Source organism: Copadichromis virginalis, linkage group LG18 (assembly GCF_057382275.1).
Source record: "Copadichromis virginalis isolate Kocher_CV1m ecotype Utaka linkage group LG18, C_Virginalis_male_GT1.1, whole genome shotgun sequence".
Lineage (NCBI taxonomy): Eukaryota > Metazoa > Chordata > Actinopteri > Cichliformes > Cichlidae > Copadichromis > Copadichromis virginalis.
Genome location: NC_140635.1, coordinates 4,946,176 through 4,967,027, shown reverse-complemented (window position 1 = coordinate 4,967,027; position 20,852 = coordinate 4,946,176). Strand labels below are relative to the sequence as shown.

Genomic DNA, 20,852 nt, shown 5'->3' with positions numbered 1-20,852 from the left:
GTGGTCTACTGTGTCAAAGGCAGCAGTTAGGTCAAGCAAGACAAGAACAACATGGTTACCAGAATCACATGCCAGAAGGATGTCATTAAAAACCCTTAGTAATGCAGATTCTGTGCTGTGAAGGGTTTTAAAACCTGACTGAAAAACCTCAAAGATTCCATTTTCATCTAGAAAATCTTTCAGTTGACTAAAAACAATTTTCTCTAAAACCTTGGAGACTAAAGGCAGCTTGGAAATAGGCCTATAGTTTGCTAAAACTGTGTGATCAAGGCCAGGTTTCTTAAGCAGTGGCTGTACTACTGCATGTTTGAAATTTGCAGGAACCACACCAGAAGACAGACTGCTGTTAATAATGTCAAGGACATACTGTTGTATACTAGGAAAAATTTCTTTAAAGAATTGTGGAGGGACAGGATCCCGTGGGGAACCTGTGGGCTTAATATGGCGAACCACATCCTCTAAAGAGGAGAGCGTCACAAGCTCAAACTGAGTGAAAACAGCAGCGCAAGGGACAGAGACAGAGGGGTCAGAGTCAGGAGCTGTGATAAGAGCCCTGATGGTGACAACCTTTTCAATAAAAAAGTTCAGAAATTCAATTCAATTCAATTCAATTTTATTTATATAGCGCCAAATCACAACAAAAGTCGCCTCAAGGCGCTTCATAGATACAGAGAAAAACCCAACAATCATATGACCCCCTATGAGCAAGCACTTTGGCGACAGTGGGAAGGAAAAACTCCCTTTTAACAGGAAGAAACCTCCGGCAGAACCAGGCTCAGGGAGGGGCGGCCATCTGCTGCGACCGGTTGGGGTGAGAGAAGGAAGACAGGATAAAGACATGCTGTGGAAGAGAGACAGAGGTTAATAACAGATATGATTCAATGCAGAGAGGTCTATTAATACATAGTGAGTGAGAAAGGTGACTGGAAAGGAAAAACTCAATGCATCATGGGAATCCCCCGGCAGCCTACATCTATTGCAGCATAACAAAGGGAGGATTCAGGGTCACCTGGTCCAGCCCTAACTATATGCTTTAGAAAAAAGGAAAGTTTTAAGCCTAATCTTAAAAGTAGAGATAGTGTCTGTCTCCCGAATCCAAACTGGAAGCTGGTTCCACAGAAGAGGGGCCTGAAAACTGAAGGCTCTCCCTCCCATTCTACTTTTAAATACTCTAGGAACAACAAGTAGGCCTGCAGAGCGAGAGCGGAGCGCTCTAATAGGGTGATATGGTACTACAAGGTCATTAAGATAAGATGGGGCCTGATTATTTAAGACCTTGTATGTGAGGAGCAGGATTTTGAATTCAATTCTGGATTTAACAGGAAGCCAATGAAGGGAAGCCAAAACAGGAGAAATATGCTCTCTCTTTCTAGTCCCTGTCAGGACTCTTGCTGCAGAAAATCATTGCAAATCTCAGGAGAAACTTCCAAACAGACATTCAAAGGAGTATTAAGAACAGTGTCAATGGTCCTAAATAACACACGTGGGTTATGACAGTTGGAAGAAATAATATTTGCAAAATATTCCCTTTTTGCCTCTTTAACAGTGTTCTGGTAGCGATGCCAGCAGTCTTTGAGAATTTGAAATGATACATGCAGTTTATCCTTTTTCCGCCGTGAAAAAAGGTTGCTGTCGAAAAGAGCTTTGAAGCACAAAAATACAGGACTTTTTTGTGTAAGGAGGGCAGCAACACACCTTTGATGGGTCTAGTCTGCTGTAAATGCAATAGAAGAAGGAAAGCGGAAGTGACGTGACTCTTACTATTTAGCAGCGTCTTCAGTGTCCGAGAGTTTAAGGAGAGACGAACTGCAGCCGAAGAAATCTCAGAAATTGAAAAGACATCAGTGAAGAGATCAGCAGACTGTTGGATATCCGAGATAAAGTCACACAGGTGTGTAAAACGGCGTCAATGAGCTAACGCGGGAATACGACTCCTGTAGGACCCTGATCAGAGCTCAGTTTGCAGGCTCAGATCTCAAACCAGCAAGGAGCTACGAGCTGTTTATAATAGGAATAACACAAGTTTCTCTCGCTCTCTTTTTAATGAAAACCTTTCAGCCCGAAGTTCAGTGAGACACGGGAGGGGCGTGACTAGTAAAAAGGCGGCTTTACACGTTTAAATCAAAGATACGTACAGAGAAAGTGGGGCAGGTCCAGATAGTCCTGAAATACCTCCTATTATGTCTCCTTATTCTAGCTACTTTTCCTCGACCTTGAAGGAAAGCGTAACGAGGCCGATTAAAGGTGTGAATGGGAATTAATAAGCACTTTAAAAGAGAAGCACAGTTCAGAGAGCTGCAGTGACTCCAGACTGTGCAAGAGATGGACTACAAAACCCGCAGCTGGGTTCTTATAAACGAGGTTAACAAGGGGTTCAATATTCGCCATTTCAGCAATGTTTCTGTTATGTATTCAATAAATTATAATGCTGTATACGTATACATCTATACTTATATTTAATAGTCCTTTATTTATCCAGGTAAAAAATCTCATTTCAAAGAGAGTCCTGGCATCATGGCAGCAAAACTCAAAAAACATGTACCACATAAGCACATAACAATTAAATCAAATACAATATCCTGTACAAACATGTGAAAAATATAGAGTAACAGATCATTAAGAGCAACCAGTCTAGACCAGTTAATGGCACTTGCTGGTTTCCCCTAGACTCTATAAGCAGGGAATTTACCCAATGTGTTGTATAATATGTAATATGTTATGTGATTAGGTAGAGGATCTTAGGGGGTCTTTTTGTCCCTCTCGAGGGTTACTGCCACAGGGCTTAAATCTGGAACTCTCCACCATTTGACCCTAGAACTGATGAAGCTTCTCGGATGAGAGGTGAAACGTCTTCAAGCAACTTAAAGAAGTCCAGACACTTTTCTTTCCAAGCTCCTTAGACTATAATATGTAATATAAATTTATGCAATGTCATTTATGTAAATTTGTATAGATTATATTATATCTTATATACCTATTATGATATGCTATCTTATATTACAATGTGAATTTGAAGAGAAATTTATTTTGACAGTAGTCATAACAGCAATAAAAATAATATATTACTAAAAATGACACCACTGATGGTGAAAAAACAACCACATAACAGCAGTAACCTGTTGTGTATCTCTTATGTGTTTGTGGAGATGTGCATGGCTTCAGCCCCAGGTGTCTGACCAAGGTCAGAAACGGATTCCGGATGTCATTAAATTACAGTTTTTGTTACTCTGGGAGGAAGTTATTCTCTGTAATGTGATGTGTCATTACCCAGAGCTCATGAGCGACTAATGTGGAGATGGATGCGTAGGTGAGGGTGGGACCATAAACTGATGGCTTTGCTTTTACGCTCAGCTCTCTCATCACCACAACAGACATCAATGCACTGATGTCTGTTATCGGAGAGTGGGATTATGTCTGGAACCTATCTCAGCTGTCGTAGTGCAGGAAGCTTGGTACACCCTGGACAGGTCGCCAACCTGATGCAGGGCTAACACACAGAGACAGACAACCATTCTTACTCAGATTCTTGCCTATGGGCAACCAGTCACCAATTAACCTAACCCCACTAACTGCATGCCTTTGAAATATGGGAGGAAGCTGGAGTACCCGGAGAGAACCCACATGTACCACATAAGCGATATGGGATATGTTGTCAAAAAGAGTGTGTAATTGGCACGGGTAGATGCCTCAAAGCTTTGAGTAGAGCACCAAAACTTTCTCTATTATGTTACTCTTGACAGAGTCCTCACCATAAGTGTTTACAGTGGACCTGCACATTTTGCTGTTCCTCAGTAATACTGGTATTTGATGAAACATGGCAGAACTTAAATGAACTGTCTTTTCAGTTGTGCACACTGACTGAGCTAATAATGTGAAGATAAATCCAAATGAGAATATTGCAGCTGAAAGCTTTTCACTGCTGTTGCAGTACTCGTTAATACAAAAACCCTGTAAGATGTATCTCGCAAATATTTATAAAAAAACAATCTTATCATTCCTCCACTTTATTTATCGTTTTCATATTTTGTCTCAAAACATTTGTCACATTTGTGTTTCCCTGTCATCTCATTAGTAACCTTTTTGTTGTGTCCGTTTGTCCCTCAAGACCTCCCACAACAACATGAAGTGTGAGGAAGAGGAGGGTCTGGATGACCAGCAGGTCTGTAACCAGGAGAGAAATTCCAGTCTGAACAAGCAGAGCCCAGAGCTCCCACAGATTAAAGAGGAACAGGAGGAAGTCTCCACCACTCAGGATGTAGACTCGCTTGTAGTGAAGCAGGAGGCTGAAGGAATCATCGTCTGGACTGGGGAAGAGCGGCTCAGACTACTGGATACAATCTGGAAATGTGAAAAACATGACAAAGGCATGTAATATTCTTAGTAAAAACAAATATGACTCGTGTAGGATTCCAAACGAGACACCAAATTACTTTTACTTTTAGAGGTAGAGGATGAATTTAAGAGCCAAATGCAAGTATCATTATACCTCTATTATTATACCTTTCCTAAGCTAACTCTATACTTTCTATCAGTCAGCTGATAAACTGACTTAAATTCTTAGACTGAAGAGGTGAGACTAGATTTTAATGCAGCATTTTGTCCAAACTGAATACAATTCTTTGCTTACTGAAGCTGAATCATTTTTAAATTCTTTATATTTACCCACAAATGTTGCTAAAAGTTTAGAAAGAAACAATCTTGAGAATGTAAATAATGGTACAACCCAAAAATAACATAAAATGGAACTTAATTTATTCCCAGTTAGATGTTTGTGCTCAGTAAACAGAGATGGGCAATAACACGTTACTATAATCCGATTACTTTTTCAAGTAATCAAGTAAGGGATTACTATTGCAAAAAAGGTAATTAGATTACTGTTACTTTACCGTAAGCACGCTGCGTTACTGCGTTACTATAACCGTGATTTATTTATTTATTTATTTTTTGCAAGAGTGTCTCATGACAATGACGTAAGCGAGTGTGACGTTTGTGGCAACAGCTGTGTGCAGATCAACAATGGATAATATATCGAGTGCAGGAGAGAGTATGAGCATGCAGCGTTTGAAACGTGGAAGTACTGACCTTACTTACTAAAAAGTGACAAAAACATTAGCGTACGCTTTGCACTGCGTGGGAAGAAAACTTCTTTTTACAGCGAAAAAACCCCATAAACTTCCAAGAAAGCACCCAGTACACTACCACGTAATGGGAAATTCAGAGAAACTCGCGGATTCTTCCACTGACCGCTGCGGCACACCTGCACCACTTGCATTTATTTGAAAGACTCAGTACAAACACAAAAAATATTATATTTTTATGTGCTGGAAGGTGCAGAAAATAGGTTTAAATGTTAAAACAATTTTTTTTCCAGTCAGAGAATGTTGAATATAATTAAATTTTTGCTTGATGCATAAAGTTAAAAGATTAAAACTAATAAAACAAGTTTTAAAAAGAGACTTTTCCTTTTGATTACATTTTGTATGCTGGATTATGCAGAAAAAGTAGAATTGGGCTGAAAGATCTATCGCTTCATCACCTATTCAGGTTGTAAATCATGTTTTTAAAAAGTAACTAAGTAATTAATTACTTTTGAAAATAAGTAATCAGTAAAGTAACGGGATTACTTTTTGGGGAAGTAGTCAGTAATTAGTTACTGACTACTTTTTTCAAGTAACTTGACCAACACTGTCAGTAAACATAGTAAAAACATTGTTACTGCCTTGAAAACTCCAAGGATAGGAAATGTAATTCCAGCGAAAATAGGACAAGATTCAAATATTTTAATAACAAACAATAAAATGTTATGTTGCGTAGATAAATATTTTTTGTTTAATTCATCTTTTAACTTTTGAATTTTTGTTCAAAATTCTTTTTTTTTTTTTTTTGGAGTTAGTTTTATTCAAGTAAAACATCATTCAGTTTTGGTCATAATTTAGACATTTAAATTGTTTTAGTCTAGTTTAAGTTAACTAAATATCATAAAACTTTCATAGACAAAATCTAAAGTTGATTTAATTGACTAAACAATAAAGTGGTTTGTTGGGTTTTTACTGAAGAGTGTTGCTCCACATGGTTTGCAAAGCATCTTATTTTCATTGACATTATATCTGAAATGTCTCTGTGCATGTACTCTTCTCTGCTTCCTAAATGTTGAGATTTCGTCACATTTTGATTAGAAACTGGAGGTATGGGAGTTGGCTAAACCCACTCTCCGAACCTGTTTACCAGGTGCAGATTAAATGTGCACATCTAACGTCACTGCACAAGAAGATTACTTCTGATTGGATCACTTACAAACTTGTCCAGCCTTTCTAAACAAATGACATTGTTCTGATTGGATTGGAGAGCATTCACACTGTGTGCATAAATGCTTAACAGCTCTTTCATGTGGTGAACAAAATATGGGTTTGATCACTGCGTGCTGTAATGTGATCATATGCCTCCATCTTGACAGTGTAAAACTTTAGGTTCTGCAGCTCTTGGAATAAATATAAAATTTTCACCAAGTGCTATTTTATATCTATTTAATCAAATACAAAAATGTATATTTCTAAATATAATCATAGTAGTCCTAACCAACTGGTATAGTAGTGGTGGACAAGCAGAGGACAATGGCCATAGTAATAAAGGTAGATAATACCAAGTGATAGCAACATCAGGATGAAGGAGAACGAGAAGCTTTGAGAAGCTGAAACATTGGTCTCAGTGGTAATGGAAGCACTCTGTGCAGTGACCTTCAAGCTAGGCGAGTGGCTCCCCGGAACAACATCCAAGATCTCTGTCCAGAACAATGCAGTCAAACATTGTTTGAACAGCGTATTTTGGCCATATCATAATTTTATGCATATTTTTAAACTTTGAGCTGTATAAACTTGAGTGCTTATTGGACTTAAGCATATCAGGTGATGTTTATTTGCGTAATGAGTGAAGGCGTGGTCTAAGGATGTCACCACTTTATAGAAATGTGTGCATAATTTTTAGGCAGCTTCTCTTCCTCAGGCAAAATGGGCCAAAAGAGAAATTTAAAAGACTCTTAAAACTCAAAAAATGTGTACGGTCTTTCAGAGGGATGCAGCACTTTTGAAATTGCTCAAATATTGGGGCGTGACCACAGGACCATCAAACATTTTGTTGCAAAGATTTTTATTTTTTTTTTAGAAGGCACTTTCTTCAAGCAGTGGTACGGGAAAAATCTGCATCTTTCAAGAAGACCATGAATTTTATGCAGGACAATCGCATGCATCGAAGTATTCCACTGAATGGCTAGCCTTAAGGATGAAAAAATAATGACATGGCCCCCTTCCTCACCGGACCTAAAGCCTATTGAGAGCCTGTGGGCCCTGCTTAAATGGGAGATTTACAGGATGGGAAAACAATACACCTCTCTGAACAGTGTCTGGGATGCTGTGGTTGCTGCTGCACAAGCGGTTGGTCATCAACAGATTAAGACGCTGACAGACTCCATGAATTGAAGGGTTATGACAGTTATTGAAAAGAAGGGTGGTTATATTGGTCACTGATTTTTATTTATTTATTTATTAATTTTTTGACACGGCAGAAATGTTTATATGTAAATTTTGAGTTGTTTTATTATTTTCATATGTTTAAAGTGAAAATAATCTTTTATCAGATGCGTTTTTTCTATTATGTTTGTCCCTTCAGACTTCCTGCAACAACATGTCTGTAAGCAAGAGGAGGATCTGGATGACCAGCAAGTTTTTAACCAGGGGGGCAACTTGAGTCTTGACCAGGAGGACCCAGAGCTTCCACAGATTAAAGAGGAACCAGAGGAACTCTGCACTAGTCAGGTGCTTGTGCTGAAGGTCGAGACTGATACCTTTATGGTGACTTCTACTTATGAGGAACCTGAACCAAACAGTGACCAGCTTCTTTCTTACAACTCTCCTGAACCAGAAAGTCGAGATGAGGATGAAAGTGAGCATGTAGACTCAGGATCAAAAAGAAATGCAAAGCCTGAGAAGAGAGGACATCACAGAAACAGTAACACAGCAGACGGCTGTCCTGTGTCAGAGAGTCAGTGTGAAACTGACACAAGTAAAAAGTCTTTAAAATGTGACACTTGTGGAAAAACCTTTGAATATAAATACAAACTGACAAAACACCAGAGAGTCCACACAGGTGAGAAGCCACATTCTTGTAGCACTTGTGGAAAAATTTTTAGTTACATGTCTGCGTTAAAAACTCACATGAGAAGTCACACAGGTGAGAAGCCATATTCTTGTAGCATATGTGGAAAAATATTTAGTTACCTGTCTGCATTAAAAACTCACATGAGAAGTCACACAGGTGAGAAACCACATTGTTGTAGCACATGCGGGAAAAGGTTCAGTGATCTGATGAACTTGAAATCTCATATAAGAGTCCATACTGGTGAGAAGCCATATTCCTGTAGCACCTGTGGAAAAAGATACAGTGATAGGACTAACTTGAAAACTCACATGAGAATTCACACAGGTGAGAAGCCATATTCCTGTAACCTCTGTGGTAAAAGATACAGTGATAGGACAAACTTGAAAACTCACATGAGAACGCACACAGGTGAAAAGCCATATTTCTGTAGCACCTGTGCGAAAAGATTCACTTATAGGATACAGTTGAGAAGACACATGAAAATCCATGTTTGTTAAAAGCTTCCTTCTTAGATAATGTTTGAAAGCTGTTAGGTGGAACAGTTTAATAGTGGAGCACATGTTCATGAGGAACCAAATCACTTCAAAGCCTGAAGGAAGCGCTCATACCATTTTCAGGTCAATATGGTATATATCCTGTCTAGAATAGTAATTAACTCTACTCTCTGAATTGTTTATTCCAATTGTTAGCCTTTTTTTGTATAAGGAAAACACTGATTTTACAGCCATCCATCCCTTTTATGGCACTTTTCCAGGGCCAAATGTTAGGGCAGTCTAGGCAGAGAATTATAGACATCACTCATCCCGACAACCTGCTTCAGCTCATTTGGGGGACACCAAGGCATTAGGTTCTAGGTTAGCGATAATATATAATTTCTGTAGTGTGGCCCGGGTCTGCCCTTGGGCCCCTTTGTGTTGGAACACCTCACCTAGGAAAAGCTCAGGAGGCATCCTATTCAGATGTCTGAGCCACCTCAATTGGCTGCATGCCACATTATTTTTATTATTTAAGTCGTGTACATAGAACAAGATACAAAGCCTTAAAACGTGTTAAAAACACAACAGCCTTGATAAACATGGAGCAGTTAGGATCTAAAAGCAGGGTTCATCACGTCATCACTTAAAGACCAGATGACAACAAGCCAGATACCCCATGCTCCTATGAGGATAAAGAGCTGGACCTGAACCTGTGGTTCGATTAACACAGTCATTTCTCTTGTACCCTGGCATAGATCTTTCCAGGAGTCAGAATAATGTGTTGCCTCTGTAATTGGAGCACATCTTCCAGTCCCCCCTTCTTAGGCTACCACTCCAGTCAGAGTTGTAGCCTTAGATTGAAAAAGCAGAGAGGTGTGTCAGCCAAGAAAGTGCCACAACATTCAGAGTGTTGAGAAACTCATGGTGAATCTCATCCACCCCAGCAGCCCTGCCACCAAGGAGTTGTTTAACTACCTCAATGACCTCAGCCCCAGTTACGGGCAAGTCATCCCCCTAGTTTCCAGACTCTACTTCATGTACAGAAAGCATGTCAGTGGGATTCAGAAAATCCTTCAGGTTGTCTATTTCTTGTTTCCTCAGTTCAAGTCAGCAGCACCCCACCCATACTATACACCATATGAGTACAGCACCACTTTGCCCTCCTGAGTCACTTGGTAGTTTGCCAGAATCTCTTTGAGGGAGATCAAAAGTCTTGTTTCATGGATTAACCAGACTCCTGCACCAGAGATTTTGTTTCAGCTTCTTCCAGAGCCACACTCTGCTTGGCCCAGTGGAATCTGTTTCCTTTGGAATCCCACAGGATAACCACAGGAGCTCTTTCAGTTTGACAACTCCCTTCACCTTGGTTATTCACCATCTGTACAGGGATTACCCCATAACAGGCAACTCCCAGCCATAGCTCTGTGCAGGTGCCTCAACAGTGAAGGTGCAGAACATGGTCCACTCAGACTCAATGTGCCCAGGCTTCCTCAGAAAACTGCTACTTGATCCATCTCACCACCAGGTGGTGATCAGTTGGCAGCTCTGTTCCTCTATTCACTCATGTGTCCAAGACCACCAATAAAACATTGACAAAATCTATCCTTGACCTTTGACCTGGGGTGTCCTAGTACCACATGCACTTATGCGAATAACTTATGCTCAGACATGGTGGTTGGCACAAAAGTCCAGTGACAAAACATCACAAAAAATCACACCCCTCTAATGTTCATGTCTACATGATATTGCACACTAAAGTCTAAAAATAGGAAAATAAATTGTCCAGATGTGTCACTTTCCAGCACCCCACCTACTGACTTTAATAAAGCTGGATATTCTGAACTGTCATTCACCTATAATCAGGACCAGGACCTGTTCCCTGACCCAAAGGTGCAGGGGAAAAGACACACTCGTCCACTGGGAAAACCCTATTGTACAGACAGTGAACTTGGTGGGATATTAGTATACCCATCCCTGCCTGTTGCCTTTCTGTGTATGGGGAATCTAGAGTTTGGAAGAGTCTGGAACGTCTCCAGCGCCTGAGCCATGCATTCAGGTGAACCTTACTATGTCTATATCCAGTCCCTCTCAATCTCATGCACTAGCTCAGATTTATGTCCTACCAGAGAGGTGACATTCTATTTGTCAACTTCAGTTTTCCTACCATGAGCCAGGGTTACAACTCCTGGAGCCTCTGCCCTTCACTGCGACCCAAAATGCATTGCACCCGCCCTCTACAGTGCTTTCTGCAGGTGCGGAGTCTGCAAGAGCCCCATGGGTTAAGGCGTGCCCACCAGGTGTTCTCTCTTAAGCCTCCTCCCTAGGCCTGGCATAGGGATAGGCACCAGTATCCATGTCCTGGGCAGGGTGAACTGGTCCCTTGTTTTTCCTTGCTTCAAAGGGGTCACCTAAATCGCTCATCGCTGGCCCCTCACACAGGGACAATTTGCCTGGGAGACCCTACCAGGGTCAAGCCTCTGACATCATAGCCACTGTGATCACTGGGACAAACAAGCCCGGCTAATTTTACATTTGTCTGTATTTGTACTTTTGTTATTCTTTTAAGTTGTAGAGGTGATACTAAAAACATATAAAACAGCTTAAAACAGCTGTAGATTCAAGTTCTTAATCGTTTTTACTAAACTAAGCTTTGTTGTACAAAATAAAGCATGAATTTTATTTGGCTTGTTGCTTTTGTTTAATAGCCTAGATTTCTCTGTCATTCAATAAAGAGGTTTTACTACACAGGAGTAGAAGCTGTAAATTGACACACACAAGACAAATAATATTGAGTCATTATCAATTCATATGTTGTGATGTAGGCTTAAATTTCAATATGCACTTAAAAGTTATGTTTATAAAGTTTACATAAAACCTTAAATCTTTTTGAGACCAACTCTTTTTCTGAACTGTGATCTCTAAGACAGGTGTGTCCAAACGTTTTGCAAAGAAGGTCAGATTTGGTGAGGTGAAAATGTGTGGGGGCCCACCATTCAGCCTGACATTCTTTGAACCATTAGTATTAAATGCAAATTACGTATTGAAATGTTTTTTTAATTTGAAAATGGCATAGTTATCATGTCTTCACATAAACACAAATAAATTCAAACAAGTTTTTATCCACATACAATAAAGAAAAAGTCTATCTGGGGAAAAAAAAACTTCAGGAAGATTAAACGTATCTGAGTTTGTTTTTAATATTAAATATTATTCACTATTAAATGCTCCCTGTAAACTGCTGGATTCAAAACGTGAGCACAGGCATATTGTAACAGTGACTGAATCAGTGGATCACTCGCTCTTCTTTTTTTTAAACTGACAATCAAAGAACAAATATATATTATTTGATTTTGAATTGCCTATCAAAAGGAAATAGTACTTGTTTTGATTATTTCAATTTTAGATTTGGATCAAAAATATGAAATGTAAAAAAGGGCTGCTGGAACAAATTTAATTTTAAAATTCAATTTGTCTGCTTTACGAGACCTGGTTTCATTGTCCATTGGAAAATTAAAGAATTAATGATACACTGATTGAAAAGAGTCTGTGCATATTCAAAATTGGGGTTTTGATCATCAGAAAAAAGAATAGAAGTATGAAATAAATTCGCTGATATTTTAGAATTTATTCACCTCAGAAGACCAAACCAATAGCCTGCATTAATTTGAAGGGTGATACAGAGATCTCAATTACATTGAAAAAGCCAGGTCTTACTCAAAGACAGTGGTTTTATGTTACAGAGGTGACAGTCGGTTAGTCTTTATCTCTATTTTAAGAATAATTTCTCACACAGTACTCTGTAGTAGTAGTAGTAGTAATAATAATAATAATAATTTATTATTGCACTTTATTTGTGGGCACCTTTACTCAAGGTCCTTACAAAGCATAGAAGACAAACTCATTCTCAGGATCATGTTATCTTCGGACTCTACTGCAGTAGAGTATCAAATAAGTTTTCGCAAAATCCGCAGACAGTTACTGCTTGGTTTCTTTAGGAGTATGAAACTGTGATTTACTGTTTACTTCTGTCAGATCAGTAACACCATCTGAGCCGGTTCTAGACAGGCGAGGGGGCAGAGAGAAATGTGAATATTAACAAAACTTTAAAAAGTAGGCCAAGTTACAAAGAAAAAGGCAATAAATCAAGTCTTGAAAAATAAAACTGAAAAATAGAAATACAGAATAAAAAAAAATCTCCATCCAGATCTTTACAACCAACAACATAAAATCTATCTTAATTAAATGGCCTAATTCTCAAATAAATTTGCAAAATAAAGTATGAATAAAATAAGACATTCATTTCATGGAAACTCAAATTAACAGAGTCACATTAAACGCCTGCCGTAGCGTTCTTCACAGCTGCACTTCACCTTAAAGGTAGGTTGATAAATTGCATTTAGCTTAACCACAATACTTTCACATGTGTTCTTTATATACCTGAGTCCAGCTTCAAGGCGGTGGCAAGAGTCAAAACCTGCGGTCCACCCACTTTAGGCACAGTCCGTGTTGAGCGTTACTTCCGCTACACCAAGTTTAAAACAAAGTCTCGCAACTAAAGGAAAAATTAAAAAAATATTTAAAACAAATATAAAATTAAAACATTAAAATAATTCACTGTCAGTTACATTGTGACGATAGAGATTGGCTGCATAATTTTGCTCTGCTCTGATTTGCATACTAACAGTGCTGGGGTGAGTGGGGCAGCCTGCGCACAGAGCACGGAGGGAAACAACTAACAAGACATGAAACCCATTATCTCATCATTATCTTTATGAGACCCGCGATGTAAAATGAGACAGTGCTTAACTTGAATCATTGGGAGGGCGCTAGTACAAGTTTCCGACTAGCCTGCCGGAAACACAATGAAGAAGAAGAAGAAGAAAAACGGAAGTGACGCGGTGTTATCGCTGTTCGGCGCAGTAGAATTTAGCAGCAGGCGATGAAATCTAAAACCTTACTAAAGCTCGATGAAGAAATCATCCGTGAATGCAGACTATTGGATATCTGAGATAACAGGTATGTAAAACTGTCATGTTAAAAGATCCTCTACGAAACGTGTATCCTACGTCTTTCCCTGCAGGACTTATGAACGACAACCACTGGTAAAAAAGAACGCTTGAGCACAAAGGCGGGAGTTTTAAAGAAAAGCGAAGATATGTTTTTAGATTTACTCACCGTCTACTATGGCGTTATTTTTGTGCCACTCGTCTGAGCGCACGTAAAAAGAATTTGCCAGCACGAGTGTTGCTTTTTGAGGATAAACTTTTTTTGAGCGAAGAAAGGCTAACTTTTAGCGAACAAAATTCACTGCTGCGTGCAAAAACTTATTTCAGTGTTTGCTTTTATCCATTTACACAGCCCCTCGCTCAGTATTTGCTTTTGCTCAGATCTCTGCGGACCTGCAGATCTGTAAGGCCAAGGGACTGTGCGCACCGCGCTCCCCCAATAACAGGAAGTAGTGTGGAGACAAAGCACGCAACGGAATTGAAAACGTAGAAAAAGAGAAAAAAACATTTGTTTTTACCCAGTTACATAATTTACATTTCGCCATTTGTGTGTGTGTGTGCGTGCGTGCGTGCGCGCGCGTCACACACATGTGTGAAGGGGTTGTATTGTGATGTGGATATGTGGGGTAAACGACTACCTTTGAGCAGAAATGTCTAAACCGGTGAGGTGATTTCAGCAGGCACATGATGGGCTGAGCCAGGGTCTCCCAATGCTTTCACACAAAATCTCTTATGATAATGACCCATAGCCTTTTTTTTTCACACCATGGCTTGTCAATGATCATTGACTCACTTAAGTAGTCCCTAAAGTGGGTCAACGATCCTCTTAATGGACAGCTCCCACTAGGTTTTAAATACCTGGGACTAAGGCTGGGCCATATCATACCATTCACGGTAATACTGGTATAATGTTGGGCAACGTTAAGAAGCTGCAACTGAATTCTGGTTGTGTTTACTGACCTCGAAACGATTTTATGTGGTACACAGCGCTCGAAAATGTGTCAAATGTTTTAGTACAACTTTGCTAAGCTATGAACCCGCACCGCTTGATGGATTGTCGAAGCATTACGGCATCGTAAGCAGGAGCCTTGTGGAGTGATACGTGCTGTGCTTCACAATGGGCGATGTATTGAGTTTTAAAATATATCGATATATTTTTATATGAGATGTGACAATATCGTTTATATCAATTAGGGCTGGGCGATATATCGAGTTTTTTAAAAATATCGATATATTTTCATACGAGATATAAGATGTGACAATATCGTTTATATCGATATAGTCTATGTTACGTTGTGGAGCCGCAGGTTTGCCTCTCTTTCGTCCACTTTTGTCTCTACGAAACGTTACTCGGCCTCGCCTCTCCTTCACTGAACACAACTCCGCCTCCCCCATAGCTTCACCTGCAGGCAATGACAAGATGAAAGCGGAAAATCTCCGTTAGCGAGTTACCGCGGATCGCCCCGTGCGTGGGGCTGGACGGCGTCAACGCGTTAGCGAGCTAACCGCGCTAACGACATGCAGCCCGAAGGGGCTGCACGGCCTAAAATCCTTTCATTTTCTCAAAACTCGACAGTGCGCCTTATGTATGAATTCTGGTTGTGCTTACTGACCGCGAACCGATTTTATGTGGTGCACAGCGCTCAGCAATCTGTCAAAAAATGTTTTAATATGACTTTGCTAAGCTAAGGAGCTGCACCGCTTGATGGAGCCGCCTCGCGGAGTGATACGTACTGTGCTTCAACGTAATATTACCGTACTGTGTGTGTATAAGGACCACAAATGGCACCTGTTCAGAGACGTGGTGCAGCTGTGAAATCTGTCTCTTTGTTATTATGCTCAGCTTCTATTAGTTTACATTTTGACTGCACAATTGTGAGCTTTTTGTTATGCACAAAAACAACATTGTTTTCTTTTATTTATGGACCATGATTATTTAATAAATGCTGATAATTTATTTATGAGTAATTTCTTCATGTACATCTACGCTGTATGTAAAGAAAATGCCCGTGTGACATCTGGGACACAGTGTGACTAAGAACTCTCTTTTTGTTCTTAACTTATGGCTTTTTTAAAAAAAATATTGAGATATATATCTTATATCGCCATGCAGCTAAAAAATATCGAGATATGAATTTTGGGTCATATCGCCCAGCCCTAATATCAATGTAGTCAATGTTACTTGAGCCGCAAATTTGGCTCTCTTAGGGCTGGGCGATATGGCCTAAAATCCATATTGCGGTACTCCATCCCCTTCAGGTCCCAAAGTCAAAGGAACACTGAGAGTTAAAAACAGTCTAAATTCTTTCATCTTTAATAAAATGATCAGCGTTGCTGCTTTACCGGGTGTAACAATTAAGTTACACCATGAAAACAGAAGTTATTAAATTTAACGGAGTTACAAGTTAACTGGAAGTTAGCTCGCTAGTTTCCACCTAAACATGACATGACATATTCTGACTGAGAGATTTTTGAAACTAATTAAAACGTACAGCTCTGCTACCACTTCCAACATAAATGAAGACAGAAAACTAAGCATTATTATTTAATAAATGCTGATAATTTATTTCTGAGTATTTATTTCTTGTACATCTGTGCTGTATGTTAATAAAAGTGCCTGTGTGAGATTTGGGACGCAGTTTTGACTAAGAACTCTCTTTTTGTTCTTACTTTATGGCTTTAAAAAATATCGAGATATATATATCGTATATCGCCATCCAGCTAAAGAATATCGAGATATGAATTTTGGGTCATATCACCCAGTCTTACTTGAACATAATATTACCGTATTGTGTCTGTATAACCTCTTTTTGCGTTTTGTGGATATTATACATGGTTATGCTGAGGATATGTCGGCTAATTTCCACTGGAAAGGCCTTTTGGTGAAACTGTCAGCAAGGAATTTGCATTTGCACTGTTAAATTTTTATATAACTTTAACGCACATAAAAACAGCTGCTTGTTTAAGTGAAAATACATTGATGGTTTTTTTTTTTTTTTTTGCACTAATAAAGTTGTGAGCAACATGCTCACAGTGTACAGACTTGCTAGAATATATTTGCTCAGATGTGCCTTCACATCTGTCATCATATTAGTAACCTTCTTGTTATGTCCCCTTATCATTTAAGATCCCCTACAGCAATATGAAGTGTGAGGAAGAGGAGAGTCTGAATGACCCGCAGGTCCATAACCAGGAGAGGAACTTTGGTCTGAGCGAGGATGGTCCAGAACCACAGATTAAAGAGGAACAGGAGGAAGTCTGCACCGGTCAGGAAATAGCGAAGGTTATAGTGAAGCAGGAGTCTGAAGAAATCTTCGTCTGGACCGGGAAAGAGCGGTTCAGAGTCCTGGATAACATTTGGAAACGTGAGGAAGACTTGCACTGCACAGGTATATAAAACTTAAAACAGTCTTAATAGGGAAAATATGATTGATGTAGGATCATGTAGTGGATATATAGTGCATTTACCTCTTGGTTGAGCCCAGGCTCATAGTCAGGCTCACCTTAACCCGAGAACGCTTTTTCACTGTTTACAACAGTGTGTGAAATATACTGACTACACTTATACGGTTTTAACAAAATAATGAGCCAGCAGGCACGGCCCCTTCTGCTTATTGTGTTATGACAAAAATTTACATCATCGGGACTAGAGCAGGGCGATATGGCCAAAAATATTTATCACGATATATATTTGAAAATTTGCAATAACGATATAACCGACGATATAATTGATGCGAGACAAAATACAACTCCACAACATTACTAGCGCAAAAAGACAACCTTCCATTTATTTTCACTTAAACAAGAAGCTGGTTTTTATGTACATTAAAGCTTTATAAAAATTTAACAGTGCAAATGCAAATTCCTTGCTGAAAGTTTAACCAAAAGGCATTTCCAGTAGAAATGGGCTGACATATCCTGAGCATAACCATGTATAATATCCACTGAAGTTAAAAAGAGGTGCTTTGCAACATTAAACTGCAGTGTGCAGTACGCATTTTTCGGACCATAAGGTGCATGGGATTGATTATAAGGCACATTAAGCGAAACAAAGCAGTCAGATAAATCAAACTTTATTAAACTCATTCTTCTTGCTTCCTCCACTTCTGTACCATTGATTCATTAATGTTGAATTCTCTGGCAGCTGCTCTGTTCCCATGTTGTTGCAGTATATTAATGACTAACCTCGTATTGTGGATGGATTATCTCAGTTGTTCTCCTGACTGAAGTTTGGTCCGTTTACAGCATCCTGCCATGCGATTGCATTTGTCTCTAACCATGAGGAACCTTCACGTTAACTTTTATAAGTGGAAAAGTGTTAGTGTTCGTCCTCCAGCTTCACTGTTTATGTTATGCTAACATAGCTGTGTCGCTAGCGATCACGTAGCACATCCTTATATACCAGCTAGCCCAACTTCAGTAACCCTACAAACGTCACTGCTGTTTAGTTTCCTGTCTTCATTTATGTTGGAAGTGATAGCAGAGCTGTACGTTTGATTTTTTTTCAGAAATCTCTCAGTCAGAACATGCTATATCATGCTTAGGTAACTAGCGAAACTAGCGAGCTAACTTCCGCTAGATTGCTGCTAACTTCTAACTCCGTTAAATGTAATACATTTTGTTTTCATGGATGCCTGGAAGTTAAACTTCATAGTTACACCTGGTAAAGCAGCAATGCTGATCGTTTTATTAAAGATGAAAGAATTTAGACAGTTTTTAACTCTCAGTGCAGCGTTCGTTTGACCTGAAGAGGGGGGTTTAGGACCCAGATTACTCCCAGATTTAAGAGCATCTTAGTCCGACAAATACGACAATAACGACGGCCGCTTGCATGTTCTGCAAAAAAAAAGTGCTTTGTCGTGTATCTGACGGACAAACACCAAACCAGTTCCACATCACTGAAGTTGTACCATTTTTACAAACCAATTCTGGTTCATCTGTTTCACTCAACAATCGGCCATGTGCGTATGAAAACAAAGGCACTGCGCATGCGCGTTTTACTTATATTCTATCGCGATATTTCATTTTCCTATCATTGTCTAACATTATACCGGTATTACCGTGAACGGTATAATATGGCCCAGCCCTAATCGGGACCCAAGCAGACCTTAGAAAGCATTAGAAATATACAGCCCACACTCACCACAGACTTTTTGCACTCTCCCACAGGTCCGGACACACACGATATTATCAAACTAGAAGAAAATGGACCCCTCAAACACGAAGATTCTGACTCTGTAACAGTGCCGGACGAAGATGGGTTTTCTGTCCACTCCTCTGGGCTGGACTCTGCTGATAGTGATGATGAAACTGACTTGAGTGAAGAAATGTATCCGTACTATGACACGTACGTATACATTTATGAAATATTGTTTGTTTCTGAGTTAGAGAAAATAACTATGCAGCATTAAATATACATCATTATATTATTCTCATGGTGAATTCTTCTAACATTGTGCAACTTCTTTGTGTGAAGTGATGATGATTATGAGGAGGAGGAGGAGGAAGAAGAAGAAGAAGAAACCGAAGCCGCCACTACTCTGGATGGAGGCAGAAGAAGATTAAGGAGTCAGAGGAGTTGGCCTTCAGCAAACAAAGCCAAGCGCTCTAGGTCAGAGCCACTCTCTGGTGATGCAGCTGCCTGGAAAAGTGAAAAGGACCCCGACAACTTGCCACACCCCCTGCCACATTTCCTGCCCACGAGAACGCCAGGTATCCAACTACCTCTTTCAGAGTATCTGACCAATCCATCTCCATCTAAGCTCTTCAAGATGTATTTTAACTGGGCCGCTGTCAAAACACTGTGTGCAAACACAAACAAAAATGCAGCAAAAAATATTGCTGCAGGTAAAAAGTTCAAATGGGCTGAGCTCACAGAGGCTGAACTCTATCGCTACATTGGCCTGACACTGTACATGTGGATTCTGAAGCTGCCAAATATCAGGAATTTTTGGCGTGTCAGTTCCATCTTTTATGCGCCGTATCCTAGCAAGGTAATGTCGAGAACCCGGTTCCTCCTCATCACCTGGAACATTCATATGAGTGACCCTGCTGAAGATGAACTCAACGACCGCAAAAAAGGCACCGATGATTATGACTGCCTGCACAGAATACGCCCCCTGTATGACAGTTTGCGGTTAGCTTGCAAAGCGGTGTACCATCCCCAGAAAAACCTCTCTGTGGATGAGCGCATGGTACCGACCAAAGCCAAAACTGCCCTAAAGAAAAACATAAAGCAAAAAAAGAGGTGGATAAAATTTTTTGTGTTGTCTGACAACACGGGGTACATTTTTGACTTCAAGGTTTATACAAGGAAGTCCACTCTGGCAACCGGGAGGGGCCTGTCATTTGATGCAGTGGTGTCTCTCGTCAACAAAAACTGCCTGGGATCTGGATATCACATTTACTGTGATAAGTTTTATACCAGCCCAGCACTGTTCCGCCACCTTCACGACCTGGGGTTCGGAGCATGCGGCACATTTCGGGACACGAGAATCGGCACCCCAAAAACCAAAGATAATTCCTTGACCAAAGAATCTCCAAGAGGGACAGTCAGGTGGATCAGAGAGGGAGCCCTCATTTTCATCAAGTGGATGGACACAAGGGAGGTGAGTGTGTGCTCCACCATGCACACTGCCTTCTCAGGGGACACTCTGAAAAGGATGTGTAAGGTTGGTGGAAAACGCAGAGTAGTCGAGGTGCCGGTGCCATCGGCTGTGAAAGACTACAACAGCTTTATGGTGGGAGCTGACCTGTCAGACCAGCTGATTGGCTACTATTCCTCATGGAGAAAGAGCAGGGCGTGGTATGTGAGGGTGCTATATCATTTCATTGACATTGCTGTAACAAACAGCTACTTAATCAGCAAGGAGCTGTGTGGCAGACTGGAGGAGCAGCCTGTGAAGCACCAGGCCTTCCTGGAACAGCTGATAACTGAGCTCTGTGAGGTTCCCCTACAATTGGTCCCAGAGAGGTATCAGCACATCCCTGTTGCCATTGTTGAAGGGGCATCTGGCCATAATAAAGCCTCAAAGGGGCGAAGGAAGTGCAAACTGTGTCGGAAGTGCACTCCGTTCATGTGTGAGGCATGTAGAGTGGCTCTGTGTGTTATCGTTGACAGGAACTGTCACAAGCTGTATCACAACTCCTTAAAGGGTACTGAAAATTAAAATTTGACTTCATGCTTCTCTGTATACAAGTTTCCCTGACACTTAAAACT

The 20,852-nt window shown here is 40.1% G+C and overlaps 1 protein-coding gene and 1 long non-coding RNA gene across 2 annotated transcripts; one reads left to right on the top strand and one right to left on the bottom strand.

Moving 5' to 3' along the window:
- Window positions 1-1,758: 1,758 nt before the first annotated feature.
- LOC146687044 (uncharacterized) lies at window positions 1,759-11,503 on the top strand. The gene is made up of 3 exons (XM_085437984.1): window positions 1,759-1,891; window positions 4,106-4,364; window positions 7,663-11,503. The coding sequence occupies exons 2-3, from the start codon at window positions 4,121-4,123 to the stop codon at window positions 8,646-8,648; spliced, it is 1,230 nt and encodes a 409-aa protein (XP_085294110.1). The 5' UTR covers window positions 1,759-1,891; window positions 4,106-4,120; the 3' UTR covers window positions 8,649-11,503.
- Window positions 4,289-13,838, bottom strand: LOC146687043 (uncharacterized). The gene is made up of 4 exons (XR_014916272.1): window positions 13,803-13,838; window positions 13,065-13,179; window positions 8,292-8,416; window positions 4,289-4,338 (listed from the first exon to the last, which is right to left on the bottom strand). It is a non-coding gene; the product is annotated as an uncharacterized LOC146687043 (long non-coding RNA).
- Between the last annotated feature and the right edge of the window lie 7,014 nt (window positions 13,839-20,852).

Excerpts from the sequence above, each read along its gene's own strand:
- LOC146687044 (XM_085437984.1), top strand. The coding sequence starts at position 4,121 with ATGAAGTGTGAGGAAGAGGAGGGTCTGGATGACCAGCAGGTCTGTAAC. Across the intron at positions 4,365-7,662 it reads ATGTGAAAAACATGACAAAG|ACTTCCTGCAACAACATGTC; the intron begins GCATGTAATATT and ends TTGTCCCTTCAG.